The sequence below is a fragment of the Limulus polyphemus genome, unplaced genomic scaffold (assembly GCF_000517525.1).
Source record: "Limulus polyphemus unplaced genomic scaffold, Limulus_polyphemus-2.1.2 Scaffold1523, whole genome shotgun sequence".
In the NCBI taxonomy this organism is placed as follows: Eukaryota; Metazoa; Arthropoda; class Merostomata; order Xiphosura; family Limulidae; genus Limulus; species Limulus polyphemus.
The window spans coordinates 6,641-26,233 of NW_013667133.1; the positions used below are offsets into that span (position 1 = coordinate 6,641).

Here is a 19,593-nt window from a genome sequence, read left to right on the forward strand (position 1 = left end):
CACTGGCGAGTATTGCAATACCTTGAGGTTATATCCTCCCTGATTTCGCTTTATGAAAAACCAACAGTGATGTGTGTAGCATATACACTATGAGTTAACCCTGTTTGTTTCTATATTCTGGTTGGCTCCCCTAGTCTTAGATCAAGCTTTATGATCAGTAAGAAAGAAAAGCTCTTGATTGCCTTAATTATGTTGTAAATAAAGATTATTTTCACCTTGTTTATATATTATTTCCTACTGAAAACTTTTTCAATGTCAGAAACTCAGAATTGCTCCATATTACACTTTTATCGAATCTCCTACCAGTAGCTTTTTGCTATGCTTTTCTGAATGATAAATCGGTTAACCTGAGAAAACAACAAAAGGAAAATCTGTTACATATCACAAAGTAGAAGCAACACACAAATACATATTTTTGTTTATTTTATCTTTAAATTAAATAATCTGTAATTCTAGATATTTTTAAGTTTTAAGCTTTCATCAAAGATGTAATTGCAATAACAAAACAAAAAAAAATACCAATTCAAAAGCAGAAGAACAATCATGTGATCTCGCGGCATTTTCACAATATGGGGTATCAGTAATACATTATTGTGAAATAATATAACAAAGAAGCTTGTAGACAGAGGCGGAACGAAGGAGGTGCAATGCCCCGGAGCCGCGACGCCTGATCTGGTCTTATCTTCTGAAAAAAGGGGCTCCTATCTTTTCTTTGCCCCATGTACCCTGAACTGCTTGTAGAAATATTAATACTGACGAGAATTACAACAAAACAGAGCATACCGAAAATGGAGTGTATTATGCAGACATACTATACATTTTTCTACATACTTATTTTAATGTAGAAATTTACAATTTTTTTTCTCCATTTATTCTGAACATAAGAAGTTTGTTTCATAACACGTGACCCAGAATGCCGTTAAATTGATTTCCTTTGTTCGTTCATTTTCTCTAGGGGTAATACCTCTTCTACCCATGGAAAATATTGTTGTAACACTATATGTTGTGAAATAATCTAGATAACATCAGTGTCCTTCACTGATATTAGTAAGTTTTCAGTAATTCAGTGAAGTATTCAGATCAGTGTTAGTTATTGTATTTGTTCAGTACTTGAAACTGTAAAAGTAAGTTTAATTGTATGTTAATCACAGTATTATTAATGAGTAAAATCTATGTTGAAATGAAAAGGTTATTTGTGAACTTAGGCCTACAAGTACAACTGTGAACAAGTGACAATAGCTTGCAGGTTAATAAATAAATAAACGAATTTGTTATTGTTAAGTGGACTGGACTTGGAATAAATTTCACCACATAATTGAAAATAATAAGACCAATGAAAGAACATAATAATAGTAAATTGGTCTTACGCTTACTCATTCTTCAATTAAACTTTATTTGTAATACGCCACTAAGTCAGGTAATGGAAAGACCCAGTGACTGACCACAACTTTTCAGAAATGTACATTTGCACAGAAGCTTAAGGCTAAACTCGTGTACTATATATATATATTGTTACTACTTTGTGCAGTTTCTCTGTTAATGGTTTAGTGGAGTTTTACAAAGCATACTTTCTTATCGGAGATCCATAACTACATTTGGTCTTTTATTTGTTTTTAAATCTAAGGGTGGTACACTATAACTAGCTTTAACACTGCTTTGGTTGCATTATTCCCCCTCCAACACCATGCCAAACAGCAGCATCCATAAAATTGAATTGTTACCCTGAAAAACGCAATATTTACCCCATACTGATTCTGTAAAAGGATTCAGTTAAGTGTACTATCTATTGTATCATGAGATAGTAGTATTGTATTATACATGATTACCCTGCATTCTTTGGACTATGTCATTGCTAACATATGAAACACGGATGCCTCTGGATACTGATGATTAAACAACTACAGTAAGAATATGTATTGTAAGAAGTTTTAATACTTTCAGAGAAATAAGTTTCTGGTTTGAAAGGGACCTATGCCTGCTGTCAAGTACTGTTTTTATGTAGGTCCACAGTATATAAATATATCATGCATTTCTGTCTTTTGTAGGTTTTACATGTACAGGTGGTTAAGTTCATCTTGTTCTAGCAGCCTTTGTTATTCTCTAGAAGATAATATCAGTTTGGTTATGGAGTTTATTGCTGTAATATTGCACGTTTTGTAAATATGTCGACAGCAGTGTCCTTCAGTAAAATTTTAGGTGATATCTTGAGGTTACAGACTAAACTAAATTTTAATGAGAATGACTAATCACGTGGTTAACACTAGTCACTCTGGGTAAGGATTGTTGGATTCAAAACATTATTGCACACAATCTTGAAGAGCAGTCAGTTTGAAGGAAGGCTGCTTCTCAATCAAGAACCAGGCATTGTACAGCCTGTTATTGTCCAAATCCTACTTTACTGTACCATTTACGGTTAATGGAGTGATTTACTTTGTCTCACTCACAGGGAACCGCGATTTTGGCCAAACCCTCTCCTTTACAACATATCAGCCACCACCTGGCAAATGATGATAGATCCCTGCTCTAGGATGGTAGAATGATGAAGTGCACTTGGAAGCTCGTCCATCAACTCTGTGTCCAGACTCCTACTTGATCTGGGGATGACACAACAGTATGTCTCCCAGCTAGAAGAAGCTCACCATTGCCCATTTATTTTGTTATTCAGATACGCTTCCTGCAGATGTGATGTATTGTCCTCAATCTACAGCAGATCTACAAAAATGCCAACAAGAATATGTGGAGTGGTTAAGTTCTGCTTCAGTTGCTCATCAATAGCTAGGAAAAGCTGCAATATGCCAAGAAGAGGTGCTACAATAAGACAATAAAAGAACAAATGTACCAAAATGGAGACTGTACGTGGCATTGGTATGTGCAATCAGCATGGAAGCTACTCATCTCTGGCTTAACAGTACCTCATTCGGTACTCCAAGTCAATCCATTAATGTATGAGTTAAAGTAGTTGAGGGGCACATGAAAGAATAAAAGTACACGTCGACCAGTTGTGTCTATATGTGACTGCTGAACCTCTGTTGAAGCGGCTTGACCAAGAAATTAAAGAAGAGGTAGTCAAGTCAGATAAAGACGAAGGCATTGCTTTATCCCACTCCAACCCTGAAATTAAGGAGAAAAAAATCGAGAACACATATTTGACTGTTCAGGGTGAGTCAGATGGAAAACTAATGATTCTAAAAGTGACACATAGCTCTGACATTCACGAAACTGCTGCTGCTGATCTCCCAAATGATATGGCTGGGATTAAACTCAATTACAAGGTCTAGAATAGTCAATGATTGAATGGAAATAATCATCCTTGCTTTTCAAGCTAATAAGTGATGTTCACCATATAATGTAAGCACATTTTGTAATTTTCATTTGACTACTGCAAAGCTAGGCTGGCTGGGGCCAGTAGGTTTAATGCCTAGTGCATCACCAGTGTGTACAACTAGAGATGGTAGCTAGAAGTTTAAAAATTCAGCTGAGATGGTGTTGCAATCTTTACTTTCTGAGCTATTGAATAGTATTGTAATGTACAATGTACACAAAACACTGTATGATTACCACTCAATCATTTAAAGTGATGGTAGTGTAATGATCACAAGGTTAATGGGATCAAAGGGGCATTGTGACCCTTATTTTTCTAACTAACTGGCAGTTTCACTATAAGAAATATCTTTAGGATACCAGTTAATTATAACAATTAAAAAACTGGCGTTAGTAAACATAATATATAGACCATCAACAATCTGCACAACTGAATATTGGCCATATGTTCGAAAAATCAGCTGAAAGAGGTTACCTTTGTTTTCTCAGCTATCACATTATTTTCCCGAGGCAAAACGTCATATACATTTCGTGAGAACCACTCACCCGATGGAGCTGATTTACCCCTTTCCCTGTTTAAGGTTATTTAATGGTTTTTATGGATATGCTTATTTCACTACTTACTCAAGTAGGTACGAGTGAAACAAATCCTTCTAGTATTATTGAAAGAGAGTAGTTTTAGTAATTAAAAATCATTGGTTTACAATTTCTCTTGAAAGTAACTTAGAGAATCACATGTGATGGTTATATGAAGCTCTCTTCTAATCTTATATGTTGAACAAAACAGCCAGTTTTAATTGCACATACATAAGCATCAGCTGTATATCACGTATGATACCCAGGGGCTTTAACATTATGTCCTGCGAATCACATGATATGGATAGGTACATGGTCTTGAAGAGTAAGCAGTGTAAAGGAAGACTAAGCAAATACCCAAACGTTGTTTATGAATCAACATCCATTATATGCATTTCCTTGTGTCCACTTTCTTTTTCTCAGTCCCAATTATGAGGTTTAGCATTATTCTATAATAAATATCCCGATCGAATCTCGTTATTCTGTGTTACTTAATTCAGTTCGACCAGAGTATACCATACGTAATTTATTGTTTATGTCGACCATACCCTGTAATACTTTCAATTTTTCTTTTAAGTATATTTTAGCTTTATTTAATTTAATTATTTCAACATGGTTTGTTTGTTTGTAATTAAGCACAAAGCCACACAATGGGCTGTTTGTGCTCTGCCCACCATGGGTATCGAAACCCGGTTTCTAGCATTGTAAGTCCGCAGACATACCGCTGTACCACTGGGGGCATTTCAAGATGGAAACATTACGTTAATTGTAAAATAAGTACTACTAATCTGTGTTTGTCAAAATTGCCTATTCTTTCTCTTCTTCTCTCATTGATATTCCATCCAAGCAAGTCTTTGAACCTCTCGTTATGTGAGGGTGGTTTGCTTGTGTAAATTATTCCCATAAACTGTACAAGCTTATGTATACGCAATCACACTATTTTCTTCCTGCGGTCTCTGGTTCCAAATTAACAACTTTATACAAAACATTTTAGCATAATTTTAAACAACTTACAATACTAGATGTTAAAATTCAATTAATTAATTTTACTTCCTTATTGAAATAATTACAAAATATTTTGTTAAATTTAGTGGTTCTGTGTATAGGTCATTATTGCAGATAAAAAAAGAAGAAAGAGAGCATAGGCGCAGGCCCGCCAACAGGGGTGGACAAAGGGGGCAACTGACCAGGGCGAACGAAACCTGGTTATGTCGTAAAGCCCGCAAAGTATCTTTAGGCTACATCTTCATTTAATGATAACAACCACAGTTTTTTGGCTTTTCTTTGCACATAGACGCTTAATACATTAAGAACGACTGAAATAATAATTTGAGTAATAATTAATATGTATTTGTTACTTTATAGACTTAATAGAGTAACGTTTTTACACTTATACTTTGAGGTAAAAACGGCTGCTGCTATGATTTTGTCTGGTTTATGCGCTCGTTGCTGTCCTAATTTAGGATCTTCTTTTTAATAAATTCTTGAAAATGTTAAAAGAGAGAGAGAGAGAAAGGGGGCCCGGCGAGGATGTTTGCCCCGGGACCCGTGCTGGCTCTCGACGTTCCTGCATGGGCGCCTAAATTTGCTTAAAAGTGGAGCGGCAAGGGTAAGAAAGAACTGCTGAGCGAAACATGGCGTGAAATATTTTTTAGAAAAAAATATTCAATGTGGGGTGGTGCGTACTATTTTTGCCCACTACTTAGACATCTATGCAGACAGGCCACCATTATCCCCATTATCAAAACTGTCGTTTGACCCACATCAAACGAACACGTTACTTGTAGTCAAATCCGCCATTAAAAAAAAAAAATCTAACAGTGATGGTTACACAACACACAGTGAAATGCTAAATATATTCATGAAATACGGTTTTAATTTTTTTTGAAATAGAGAAACAGATTGAAAGAGTTGTCAAACTTTCACGTTACTGCCTTTAGCTAGTCTAACCCTAAGTAGCCTAACAGAATTGCTCTGGTCATCACATATTATCCAAAATTTAAGGTTTCACTAATTCTTACAATAAATATTCCTACCTTCTACAGTTTAGTGAACGGTTTTAAGTATGTCTTCCTCGATATTCCTGTTGCTTATACCCCCCCCCCCCAAATAAAAGCTTTAAGATATATCCTTGTTCAGCCCAAAGTCAATTATAATACGCTACTGAACGTCTATTCTCCTTGTCTCAGTTCAAGGCCAGACTACTCTTAGATAACGGTTTAATAACCACAAATCCCTTGTCAAGATTTAAAAAGAAAAAAAAAGCCTTCCTGTTCATTAAATTACATGGTTCTCATTAGTATTTAAACACAATTTATATCAAAAGCTGCCAGAAAAATAAAGAAGCCTACCAGATTAGCATTTTTAACAGTCAACCAATAGGCCATGAACCTTGACCCTAGTATTAAACCTTTCTTACAGGCATTATGAAAATACGATAGAAAAAAGTTTTGATTTCCTTTTACTTAAACCAGCGGGCTATACTGCATACACAATGTTTTTGTGAAATTTATTTTGGTAAGTTATAAATGGATACGTTCATTAGAAATAACGCATTCAATTAATTAGGGAGAGAGAAAAAAAATACATGGCTTATTTGGATTGTTACTTGGAAATATGAGTACTCAAACACCGAATTGAAACATTTGTATGTATATTAAGAAACAGCTTGTTTGTTTGAATTTAAGCACAAAGCTACACAGTGGGCAATCTGTGCTCTGCTTACCACGGGTATCGAAACCCGGTTTCTAGCGTTGTAAGTCCGCAGACACATTGCTGTGCCACTGGGGGCATTAAGAAACAGATGAAGATCTTTTACCTTTATGTCACAATGTTTAAGAGGGTTAATAAGCTTCATTCTTTAATACAATTTTTTGGAAACATTATAGAAAATTGTTTGGAAACAAATTTCTGATATTACATTAATAATGCTATAATTGGATTTCGTTTCTTTTTTCTTATCATTGATATTTCAATCTTTTATTTTCTGTATCATTAAGTGATTTTATTGGTAAGTTCCAAATTTTTCTGGAATTACTTCTTGCTTAAACACATTTTTGTCGTTCTTATTTAAAACTACTCCTGATTTTGGTTCCATCCCATATACGTGTTATTTCACAATTTTGATATTTTTAAAATATAAATGAAATATCAGATCTTTAGTAGATGTTTCAGCCAAACAAGCACTTATCTTTCATTGGGCCAAAAACATCGCGTTTGTTCTTTTACGTTCAATATACAGTATCACAAAGTGCCTGAAAAGAAGTTATGACGACAACGGTTAGTTGCAACCTACTCCTAAAACATGGACACCCACTTTCCAAAATATATTTCTTTTCCGATATACATTTTTCTCAATAATTCTTTTAACTTATAAGAATTTCGTATTTTTAATATCAAAGGGATCGAATTACATGCTAACAAGTTGGGATTAGCTTCACCAATCACCTTCCAGTAATTTCAATCACATGTTTTTAAGATAAAAAAAAAATTGGATTCAATCGACTGTTTTTCCTATTTGTGAGTTTTTTTGTTTGTAACTAAGCACAAAGCTACACAATGGGCTATCTGTGCTCGGCCCATCAAGGGTATCGGAACCCGGATTCTAGCGTTGTAAGTCCGCAGACATACCGCTGTGCCACTGGGGGCATGTTTGTGAGACAAGTATAAAGCATCTTGACGCTGGTAATAGAACATTGACTCGAAGTCCTGGGGTTGATGAAACTTCGGGTTAAAAACAAAAATATAAAATCAACATTCTTATGTATAACAAATTAACTTTGCTTAAAAGTAGTTGTATAAATATTAGATATTAATTCCACACCTTCTTCCTTCTACTTTCAATATATAACAAAAAATTATATTAGTTTTATTTTTAAATTATTGAAATTTCAGTATACAAACGCTATTTTTGGATAGATACTATTTTAAACAATATGAAGTTTGATTTCTCCTTTTAAGAGTTCCATATCAGTTTAAAAATTATGAAGCTCTTATTTATTATCGTAGTGCACAAAGTTTAATTTAATTAAACTAAAAAAATTAAAGGTTGTTTGTAAACAGAATGTATTACATTTATAATAATCTGATCTGATACTAGTATGTAACGGCAACCATTAATGGTTTGCCCCTAAATATATAGGTAAACTAATCTAAAATCGTTATCAGTTAATATCTACCTGATTATACTCTTAAATTCTTTTAGTTGGACATAGGGCATAATATTTCTTTACTCAGGTGTATCCACTGTCCAGGAAGGGGCGATGTAGATTTTTACAAGTTAAGAGTTAATTTTTCTTTGAAATTATATTAAAATGATCTCCGATATAAGTAATCTATGATTGTGGGATATCATATTAGGACTTTGGTCCGACTTTAATGTATGTTATAGACACAATCCTGTTGTTTTTGTGGAGTTGTATTGTGTTCTTCCCTTGTTTCACCAGCCAGAAAATTTTGAACAATGTAGGTGCCAGCTAGTTCATATAATAAAGATTCCCGCAAGTTTCCTTTATAAGAAATGAAGACATTTGGTATTTATTTTATGCTTATATTTAGATTTTCTTTTGCTGTTTTCGATTTATTCAATCACAAACAGGTCTTTCTGAACTTTCATACTACAGATTTCACACTTATTTGTTGACTCCAGTTCTTCCCAAGAATAAAAAACCTTTAGATATTCTACCCGAAGTGCCTCTGATCGCCAGAATCTCACCATTTATGATAAACATTAGGTTTCATCTTTATTTATAAAATAAATGCAGTTAAAACAACTAAAACAAGAGGTTCATAGAATACAACGAAAGCACCAAGCTTCACCAAGTTTCTGAAATACATATTATATAGTACAACTTATTAAAATCTTTGAGAGGTTAAACCTTAAAAAACTCAAATCCATCTCTCAGATTATTTCACATAAGCCTCATTTTTAAATTAATTTTCTTAATTATAATGTAAAAGCAATTCCAATGTAGTGACAATTTGAATTGTAAAAGTTTGACACAGAACTTTCAACCCAAACATCACTTTATGCACATGTGCACTAAATGGCCATGTCAAAGACTTCTTAAGATTCTGGTATAGACACCTCTAATTTTGAACTACTGACCAGTAAACAGCATCAACTGCTCCAAATCTGGTTCTTTGAACCAAATAATGGTATTGGTGGTCAATTTGATAACACACCCATAGCTGAAAGTGAAAAAGCGTGTTTAGAGCCATCATATCTCAAACCTTAGGCTCTTCAACCAGCAACATGATACACTACCACTAGGTCACATCAAGACCAAGTCTCAGTTGCTTTGAATAAGAGAAAAATTGCTAAAGGTTTTAGCCAAATTACAGTCTATACAATGCACTGTGTTTTTTAACGATTTTTTTTATGAGATGGTTATACTTTTCTACTAAACAATAAACATGATCAAACTTGTATATGTATGTATCTTCTTATGCAGATATGATTCCAAGTCCACTCCCTTATAATTTTTAAATAAATATAAAAAAAAATAATTGAACACTAAACTCGTACATGTAAAGCACTGAAAATGAAGATCACACATAATACTAAATACTTAGATCTTTCATATTTGTTTACGTCACTGGCCAAAAATTGCTTCATTTCAAATTAATAAAAAAGTAAAATGTTACTATATCTTCAATTACTTTATTTGTTGTATACATGCTAGAAATCAAAGAAACAACAGAAAATTTAAAATATTACTGTTCTCAGTCATCTATGAGGCATGTACTACTTAAAACTGTATGCGTATAATCACAATTTTAATATTTATCATCAACTATTCCTGAATCCTTAAAATACTGATAATTTGTATTTTAAAATATATAAAACAATGGTATGACGGCACCTTACAAAGTTGTATGTACTTTGTAAAATCATTTTCTAAGTTTTCAGTGTTCTTTATCTAACCCTTAAGTAAGTTTTCTAAGTTCCTACCATTTTAAAAGTCTAATTTATTTTCATTTGTCCTGCTTTAATAAAAAAAAACCTTCTGAAATTTCAACATCTATGGTAACTTTCATAGTGAGGTAATCTGTTTCCAAAAATCATTCATTCTAAGTCAGTTTACACTCGCATTTTCAATGTTTCTTTGAACACATTATTCTGTACTATGCTCAACAATATTGTAATTCATTATATGTGCTTTAGTGGATTTTAAACTTTTCAGAGTATTTGACAAAATTGCAACTAGACTTAAACTTGCACTAAATAAAAAAAAGTAGTTTATTATACATGATGGGGCCATATATAAACATGTGATATTTATATAAATCCATCAGTTTTTCTTTAAAATCACACTATGGATTATTAAGTTTTTTAATTTTTTGTTTTACAATGTTACATACAATGAACAAATATATATCTATATATATATATACATATGCAGTAAAAATTCCTCTGCTGATATTATCAACTCTGGATGTAAATTAATGCTTCAACTGGTTAAATAACAGCTGAAAGGATCCTATCAACCAGAACAGGAACTTCTGATGATGGAACTGCTCACCTGCTATACCAAAACTTGAATCTGCTGTGTGATATGAAAGGCTAGGAAATCTAAAGATAAATATACAATTCTTTTCAACACATATTTCACAAAGAAGACATGAAGGCATAGCATTTCTCCACCGTAGCTATAGCTACTAAACCACGGTTAGAGAAAACGACTGTGAAAAACAGAAAAGAGATGAGGATAAATCGCTGCGCTGAATTACTGCTCCCTCAATACATCCCAAGGACAGGTAACCACATCAGTTATGACAGAGCAAATATGAAGTACAATTTCAAGGAAGATTTTGAATGTGGATTAACTTAAGGCTTAATGACATTAAGACATTCTTTCTCAGTTTTAAATGTGAAATCTCTGATCTTTGCCAATCAGGAATACGCTTGTGGAAATTTTACACTAACATAGGTGACCTACACATCCACAATACTTTGAGATAACTTAGGGAGGTTTGGATATTTCTTCAAGGCTGTTATACTGAGCAACTTAAAATATCAGGAACTTGCTGAAATCTTCTTTGGCACTAAATCCAAAAACAGATGACATATGATAAACAGGAATGCATTTGATGAAAATAATCTCAAACCTGAATGCTATAAATGATGACTAATTCTCTGCATCAAACATAAATAGATACGTACGAAGCTTATTCACACACCTGAATGCTAACATGGATGGCCTGTAATTCTGTGGCATCTGATGACGTTGAAAAACCTGGAGGACTATGCTAGATGAACTTGTGTTTCCATGGTCCCTCACCATCAAGTTTGGACTTGGTTCACAGTCGAACATTCAACAAAATGACTTGTAATTTGATGACCTTCAGACAGACGAATGTACTTGCTGAAAGCCCTTTATCACCAGAATACTAAATTAGATAGCTTGTAATTCAACTCTACTTGGACATCAGAAATGAACTTGATGATTTTTTACATTACCAAACGCTGAAGAAGATGACCTCATTTTCATGGTATGCGGATCAACATCCAAAATGAACTTGTTAAAAATTTTCTTGCACTGGATTACCTAAGCTGAACTGTAATCAAAATCATTCTTGGATCAAATAATAGCAATTACTTGAGAAAACTAATGGAAATATGGAGTCTTCATCTGTAAAAGGAAAAGAACACAGATAAACACTTTCCAGCTGCTGCTTCTACTAAAAATGTCCTTCTAAATCTATTACCATAGAAGTGCAATGAAGATTTTTCTTTTTTTTGTGGGCTGTACATATGAAAATAATGTACAGATATAAAAGTTCTTAAAAGTTCTCAAACTAGATTCATATTTTATAATACTTATAACAGTCTTTTTAAGTTAGTTCAATTATTCTATTTCTCTGTGCGAAGTCATTAGAATAATCATAAAAAAATAAATTTTTCTTGTGGCAACAGTTAGAAGAAACAGACGGCACTAATGAACTGGATTCAGCACCAACAGCTCCTCAATTAACAGTCTATAAGTAAAAGCAACACAATAAAAGGAGGAACGTAAAGGTTATCTCTCCCTTCTTACTCTGTGAATGGACAGATAAAATATGAAATTCACATTCATCTCTTCCTTGCCTTCTTAATATTGGCTCTGTCATACACAGATGTCACATATTCATTAATCTAAGATGTTGATGACATGACTGAAGTTACAGACTCCTTGCAGTCGATCTTAGTACAGGCCTCATCAGCAAAGGCCACATTAAACTGCCTCAGGAACTGGAGGCAATCATCACGATTGTCGAAGGCTACCTCACTCTGAACGTATGCTACAGGTAAGACAGGACGATATCTACAGAAAATGAGGAAATTATATTAACAAGCAGTTATACATTTTTTTATGTAAACCATATAAACTGAGTAAAACTCACTTACCTTCCTTCTAACCAAACAAGTAAAACCCTAAATCAAAATTGAATATTAAAGCAGAAACATACTCACATGAACTGGTGCATAGAACTGGAAAAAAAAAGATTACAGTAGAAAAAAAAAATCTTTCACCAAGTAAAAAAGAAGGATTCACAACAATTTTTCCTATCTCTGTAAAAACACTACACACAGTGTCAAGGCAGACTAAACTACATATTTTGTAATTAAAAAATATTAGTATTTCTTAGAACATTTTTGAGCAAAAATAAATATCCACCAAGATAATTTTTAGGACTAAACAAATCAATCACAAGTTTATATAATCGAATGTTTGTAAAATTCCTAACACTTTTTTCAAAGAATATTTGATTATCTTTTTCAGATTATTAAAGTATAAAATTATTGGTCAAAATAGGTGGGAGAAATGGTTATAAAAGTTCAGTATTTCGTAAACAAAAAAGTAAATATTAACTGATTATGAGTAACTGTTAAAAAAATCACACATGCTTAAAGATTTTTGCTTTAAAGCTTTATGTAAAAATGAAAGTTGATGAATTAACAGATTACTTATTATCAGAATCAAATCTACTGTACCTTTACTGATAATTTTAGCATAACAAAAAACAGCAAAACTGAAAGAAATATGTTTGAATAAACATCAGTTTTATAACTTTATCATATCGTTAAGAGGAAGGGTGCTAAGCTGAAGAAAAAATTGCATTCTAATCTTTACAGGCAAGAATGTAAGTATATATAATTAGCTATACTCATTACTGGGTTAATTTTTAGTATTGACCTAACTACGTAGCTTGTTCTGATCTGAAGTTAACTATCACTAAAAAAAAAGATGAAAATTTGGTTAAAAAGATTAAGAATATTTAAAATTAAACATGGAATAAAAGCTAACAAAAAAATTTACTACCAAATAAAAATTATTTCACACTGTAAACCCATATTTATACATACAAACATGTGAAATATCATAAATAACTTTTAAGAGTACTTTAAGTAACTGACTTCCATAAACAGCTACACAATGTATTCATTATAAACTGTAAATAAAATGTGTACAAACAATTTCTTTTATAGTATGCAAAAACTAAAGGACCTTCAAAAGCTGTCCAAACCACAGTCTCACCGTAGCAAAAAAAAGAATTTTAGGTCAACATAGAATTATCTACTATTTTTATAAATTGTCCTGGATTTTTTTCTTCTAGTGGCAAAATTCTGTATATCATTTTTAAATATAATCCCCTTTCGAGTGTGCTATACAACTTTTTGCATACACACACACATCTATGTTAATAAGAAAAATTATAATACACAAGTTTTAGGCTTGTGTCTTCACTAAAGAAATATTCAGAGAGTATAATAAACATGTTATGCAAAACAACACTAGAAAATAAAAAATAACCTTCCATTATATTCAATATAAACATTTAGGTAAATAATGAAAATTTATTAGTTGATAATCACTAGAAATAATGAAATGTTTTTTTTCTTCAAAACTGCCACCAAAAACATTAAAAACTTCACTTTCATTTACAATATGCATTTAGACCTTTATTAGATAATTTGATTAGGAAATGTCAAAACATGTGGCTTACATACATAAATGAAATTACTAAGTGTTTCAAAGCAACTGTTCAACATATTTTAAGATACTTTCTTATTGCTAGAAATTATGTTTAAATTTAATTCTAAATGACAATAGTTTTCCATACTCAGACCAGCAATATCTGATCTAAACAAAAGATGCTATACTGAGACAACTGCTCCTGGTTGGGTAGACTTGCTCCAACATCTAATATATAAAGCAAAGGTCTTAAAAATGTCCTTATCATAAGCAGATTCTTTTACCTAGTCTTTTTCCCAAGTCTGTCCTGCATATAAAATGTGATGTATACTTGGGGATGACAGTTGTTAAACCTAATCAAAACAAGCCACTATATTTCTCTTTTTAACAATAGGAAAACCTGTGTAATCCCATCCTATTACAATTAGGGACACATGTTTGGTGGCATTAAAAAAAAGAAGAACAGACAAATTTAAAAGTTTTGAAGAGTTTATAAGGAACAAATCTATGATCACTGTGCACCTGCCTAGTTCAGATCCCAGTGTTGGTAGTAACTCCTGGTGGTGAAGTTTCAAAGCTTATGAGTCTCTTTCACTATGAAGAAACCATATTTCTAGTGAATGAACTTATATGTGAATAAATTAGTAACAGAGTTTCAGGATTCCCCAAACCTTCTACTCAGGAATAAACTTCTTGAAGTGTTATTTTTCAGAACCATTTGATGTGCTTCTACTGTTCCTTATCACAAACGCTGTGTGCCGAGACTTCTAGTCTGGTTTACACCTAGTTACCTAACCTTGTTCAATTGTCAGCTTGCATATATATATAACAATTGCAAATTTTGATTTGGGTTTATTTCAGTATGTTCTAAATTGAAGTCATTAGTGTTTAACAATTTTTTTCTGAGCCCATATCCTCATAGCTCAAAGATGGAAACTCATAATAGTTTTGGACAAAATAGTGCTAACTTGACCTTATAACTCCATAGAAATAGAGTTTTATCAATTTTTAGCCAATCACTGTTTACCAATCTTGGTCAACATGGTGTGATCCAATTGCTTGTATCTCAGCTTTGAGAAGCCACAGATTAGTGATTTAAGAACATAAAGAAAGCTCTAATCTGTAAGGCATTTCAAATAAAATTATATTTACAAAAATTATATATAGATATGACAAATTTCGTATTAAAAAACACAATTTTACTGAGATTCAGATATAATGCTAAAAACTTAATTAATATTTCAAGTTTATGTTAGAAATAAATATTTGTATGAATGGATCCAAACAACTGACACCTGAGTAAAGATTTTGTAGCAACACTTATACTTGATGTTTAAGGTACAAATAGCAAACATTGCTACTAAATAGTACTTGTCACATACTACTGAATAGCAAACTATACATTAGAACCTCTCAGATGGATCTAAATGTTTATGATTTGTTGAATGATTAAAAGCTACATAGAAAGCCAGTGAACAGATAACTGTTTACATGGTTTGTTGCTTATCTCTTATAAATATGCATAGTAATGGATCAAACATTTGTTTAACTAGCTTGCTGATTTGCTAATTGGTAGCAAAATTAATTAAAATAAAATAATAATAAATATAAATAAATAAATAAAAAACCAGTGTTAAAACATTAACATATATCATGTTGTGTTATTAATTAGTACATCTTTGCTTTCACTCATTGGTTCTCAGAGTATTGTACAGAAACATGTGGTGTTTATAATAACATAAAGCATGAAAACAATAAGCTATTATAAACAATGTATTTTTTTGCCTAGCAACTGACACGAGTCATATATGTAGGATTTTGTAATTGTACAATACATTCACCTATATAATAGTATTTCAATGCAATTACAATAGATTAAATAGAGGTTTAACATGCTATTTATATGCATTTTCACAGAATTATTATTAGTTTTAACAAATTAATCAAAAGAAAGATGTTTGCATGATTACTTTCTCAATTTAGGCTGTGATCAATCATAATTACCCAGCTGAAACTCACATTACTAAGAACAATATGCCAACCTAGCCTGGCAAAATCATGCTTGTGTTTTTAAAATTATTTTGTTTAATCTTATCCAAAATCAAATAAATTACTTTTGAGATAATATATATATTCTAAATAATCTAATGTGTATGCATCATTCTTATTCCCAACAATCATAAAACAGAATATACTTACCTCCTCTTTTCTTACAGACAAAAAGTAACAGTAATATTAAACGACATGATAGATACCCTAGAATATTTACTTACAGGAATTATTAAGGGTTCAAATCAGTCTTACCTAGAAACAAAAATAATTATATAGATATTCTTAAAAGTAAACAATGATACCAAAATCTTTTTTTTTTCTTCCACAGTGAACTTAAATACACGTATTATATACATATATATTAATTTTTGTTGTTGTTGTTTAAATGAAACTACACTTTTCTAGCATATTACAAAAAAAAAAGGAAAGAAAAGAAAACTTATCATGGTACATACGACTTGATCATAGCTTTAATGGCATGCTTCCTTTCTCTCTCTGCAAACCAATCTATCACATAACCTGACATTTTGGGAGCATTCTGATAGAGTTTGAAAAACCTATGGTAATTTCCAATCTTCCAGGCAAACATTAACTTTAAAGCATGAGATATAACCTCGTTTTCTTTTTCTGCTGCTGACAGACAAGATAGAACTGATCTCAATTCTAAAATGAAAAGAAAAAAAACCATCAAGTACCAGGTAGTAATTTCTTTAAACAATTCTCAAGAAAATATAAGGGTATATTAAAACTTTAAAAGTCTAAAAGTTGTGTGTAGAATCGAAATGCAGGGCTAGTACCTATGATGACGGTAACTGTGCTACTAAAACTAGGCAGTTGTAACAAATAATAAAGATTTCATTGTGTCAAAAGATGTCAGTTTTTGTGTTTTTTACTCTTAATATAGTAGCTTAATGTGCCTGAAAAGAAATTAAGATATTAAGAGTTTAGTAGTATAGTGGTCTAGTCTAGCAGAAAAATGTGATACACATGTCTGAGATCAGAAATACAAGTTTGGTAAACAGTAAACCTGTGAAAAGTGTACTTAAGTTCGTTAAGTAATGTAGAGATCTGACCCACAGTGTTAATATGATTAGTATATTTTAGGTTCATTACTGAACAGGTCTACTTTAATATACTACAAATATGTTTAAAGGTATTTATCTGCGGTCAATAGTGTGAAGGATAAGTACAGTAATGATGCAATTTTTATGTAATGCTTTTAAATTAATAGATAGAGGAAAAGGTTCTGCTGACAGTCTGGAATTAAGACTGAACTTTGGCATGAGGTAATCTAGGGCACGATGCAGATATACACAAACATTCCCTATACATTCCTTTGATCATCTTGTAACTAATGTTTACAAGTTCATGAAAAGCTGGCTGATCAATAAATGTATAAAATGAAGCAGTCTTCACTAATTATTTTGAACACATGTTCTAATGTTTAAACCCACTATTAACATAATGTAATGATAGCTTGGAGCAGGAAATTATGGTGAACAGAGTATTAAAAAAGGTAACAAGTTATGATGTAATGCAGCATAGAGAATTGATGTTTATATATTTTCTTTGTTTTATAAATCACTTCTGATAGAAGATCAAAATTTATACACCTTTATACACCCATGAACATGAATAGCATAATAGGTCACAAGATAATTAGAATGTAATTAAAATGTATTTTATTGGTACAAATAAATTGAGAAATCAGAACATTTATGATAAAAAAAATTTTCTTAATATATATTTACCTATTTAAATATTATTTACAAAATGTTAAAGCAATGAAATGCTTTTTATTCTGGTAGTTGTTTATCTTTAGTGTTTAAAAATAAAATAACTCATAACATAAAAAGGATGTATTTTGCTGACTGATATTTTATTAATTTACATGGAAATTATGCAGAGAAATTAATGATTTTCTTCCTTTCGTAATTCATTTCTTAAAAGTAAAACACAATGGAAACATAATTTTTGTAAAGTTGGAAAAACTTTGAACTTCTTAGCTTTGAGAAAGATATTTTCTAAACTTTTATAAAAGCAATTTTAATTCAACATAGTAACAGTTTTATTTTAACTCTTTCAACCCGGGCTCGTAACTATTTTGTGCTTGTTATCGTTTTCATGCTATAACTTTTAACTTAGTAAGTGAATGCTAAAGAAATTTGGCAGTTTATCAGTAAACATTACAATGCTTTCATATGCAAAATATCTCATTTTTTTTATTAAGTCTTAAGGTTTGTAAAGCAATGTTTCTCTCATCCTTTGTTTTTCTTTTCACATCTTGCCTATCTATAATACAAAGTAATTTTTCATATTAATATTAAAAATACTTTTATGCATCAGAAAATTCTGAAATTTCACATGCAAAATCTTTATAATGTCCAAATAGTTATCTCTGTACGAGTTCGGTAAATTTGACCGATCTCGCAACCACCACAAAAAATTAGGAAATAAATATAAATTATGCATCTTTCATTCTAGAATGAACACAAATTATAACCCAAAAACATAACATGTTTAGACAAAATAGCTTAAATCTCATAACATTATACATTTATATATATTTATTACTTTATTATATGAACCTTTCAGACAACGACACTGCACTCATGTTACCGTATCAAATAATGTAAAGGTGACCTTTGGTCTGTACAAAGTAACTTGTCTTGGCTGTGTTTTAGTGGACTAGTATTTTGTAAAATACAGTCACATTTCAATTATTATACATTATATATGTATATAGATTATTGATATTTTGAAAAAAAGTTCTCGAAGTTATTTTTCCAAAAACACAGAACAGTAAGTAAAGAAGTAATGCAAACAATTATCTCTTCTAGTTATGACCTTTGTACTCGTTTGCTGCTTGGTGTAGGTTGCTAAACCTTTAAATATTTTGCACATGGAGGACATGAAACAAAATATTTTTTTTAGGTTTTATATATATACTTTTGAATAACTAAAAAATCATAAATTACTACATCAATACCATAGAATTATACTATAATTTATCAAACATAGTAACTAAGCTGTATTTGGGTCTAAAAAAATAATAATGAAATTTTGAGCAGATTAAAGACACAACCTACCTCAATGAAATCTAGATTTAAAAGAATGATGCTAGATACGTTAGAAAGGCTTAGAAAACCACTAGAGAGAGATTTTGAGCTTCCAATTGGTTATTCATGTCATATACAGAAGTGTTTATAGGGGAGCGTTTACAAAAATGGAATGAGATGAGCAGGGTGTCACTATGTTTGATTTATTACGTGAGCAATATCTTAGCAAATAGAAAAGATAAGGCCTTATTTGAGTTTCTAATTCGTATAAAACTATAGACTTAGTATTTTGACTTTACAAACATCTAATTTGAACCAGTGCTGCATTCATTATACAACGTGACACACAAAAATTGGTTTATCTGCATTTTTTTAATATTTTCTTTTAAATTAACAAATAAAGTAATGTATAGTTCTAAAATTTGAATTATAATCTACAGTTTGATACCAAAGTTATTGACATAAATTCACGTAACAGAAGTTCAATAAAATTTTGAATGTGAGTCAACAAACGAGATGACATGGCCTTTCACCTGTAACCCATATGGAAAGGGTTAATAAGCATTATACTGAACTTAATACAAAAACTACAATCTGATACAATAAGAACATAAAAAAAGAATCTC

At 31.4% G+C, this 19,593-nt stretch overlaps 1 protein-coding gene across 3 annotated transcripts in view; it reads right to left on the reverse strand.

Moving 5' to 3' along the window:
* Nucleotides 1-9,543: 9,543 nt before the first annotated feature.
* The window catches only part of LOC106463940 (leukocyte receptor cluster member 8 homolog), a 52,877-nt gene continuing 42,827 nt past the window's right edge, over nucleotides 9,544-19,593 (reverse strand). For all 3 annotated transcript variants that reach the window (XM_022391575.1, XM_013924030.2, XM_013924029.2), the window contains 2 exons: nucleotides 16,364-16,571; nucleotides 9,544-12,203 (listed from right to left, as the gene is read on the reverse strand). In XM_022391575.1, coding sequence (XP_022247283.1) covers nucleotides 12,035-12,203; nucleotides 16,364-16,571 — 377 coding nt within the window. In that variant the 3' untranslated portion in view covers nucleotides 9,544-12,034. The remainder of the gene's footprint in view (nucleotides 12,204-16,363; nucleotides 16,572-19,593) is intronic.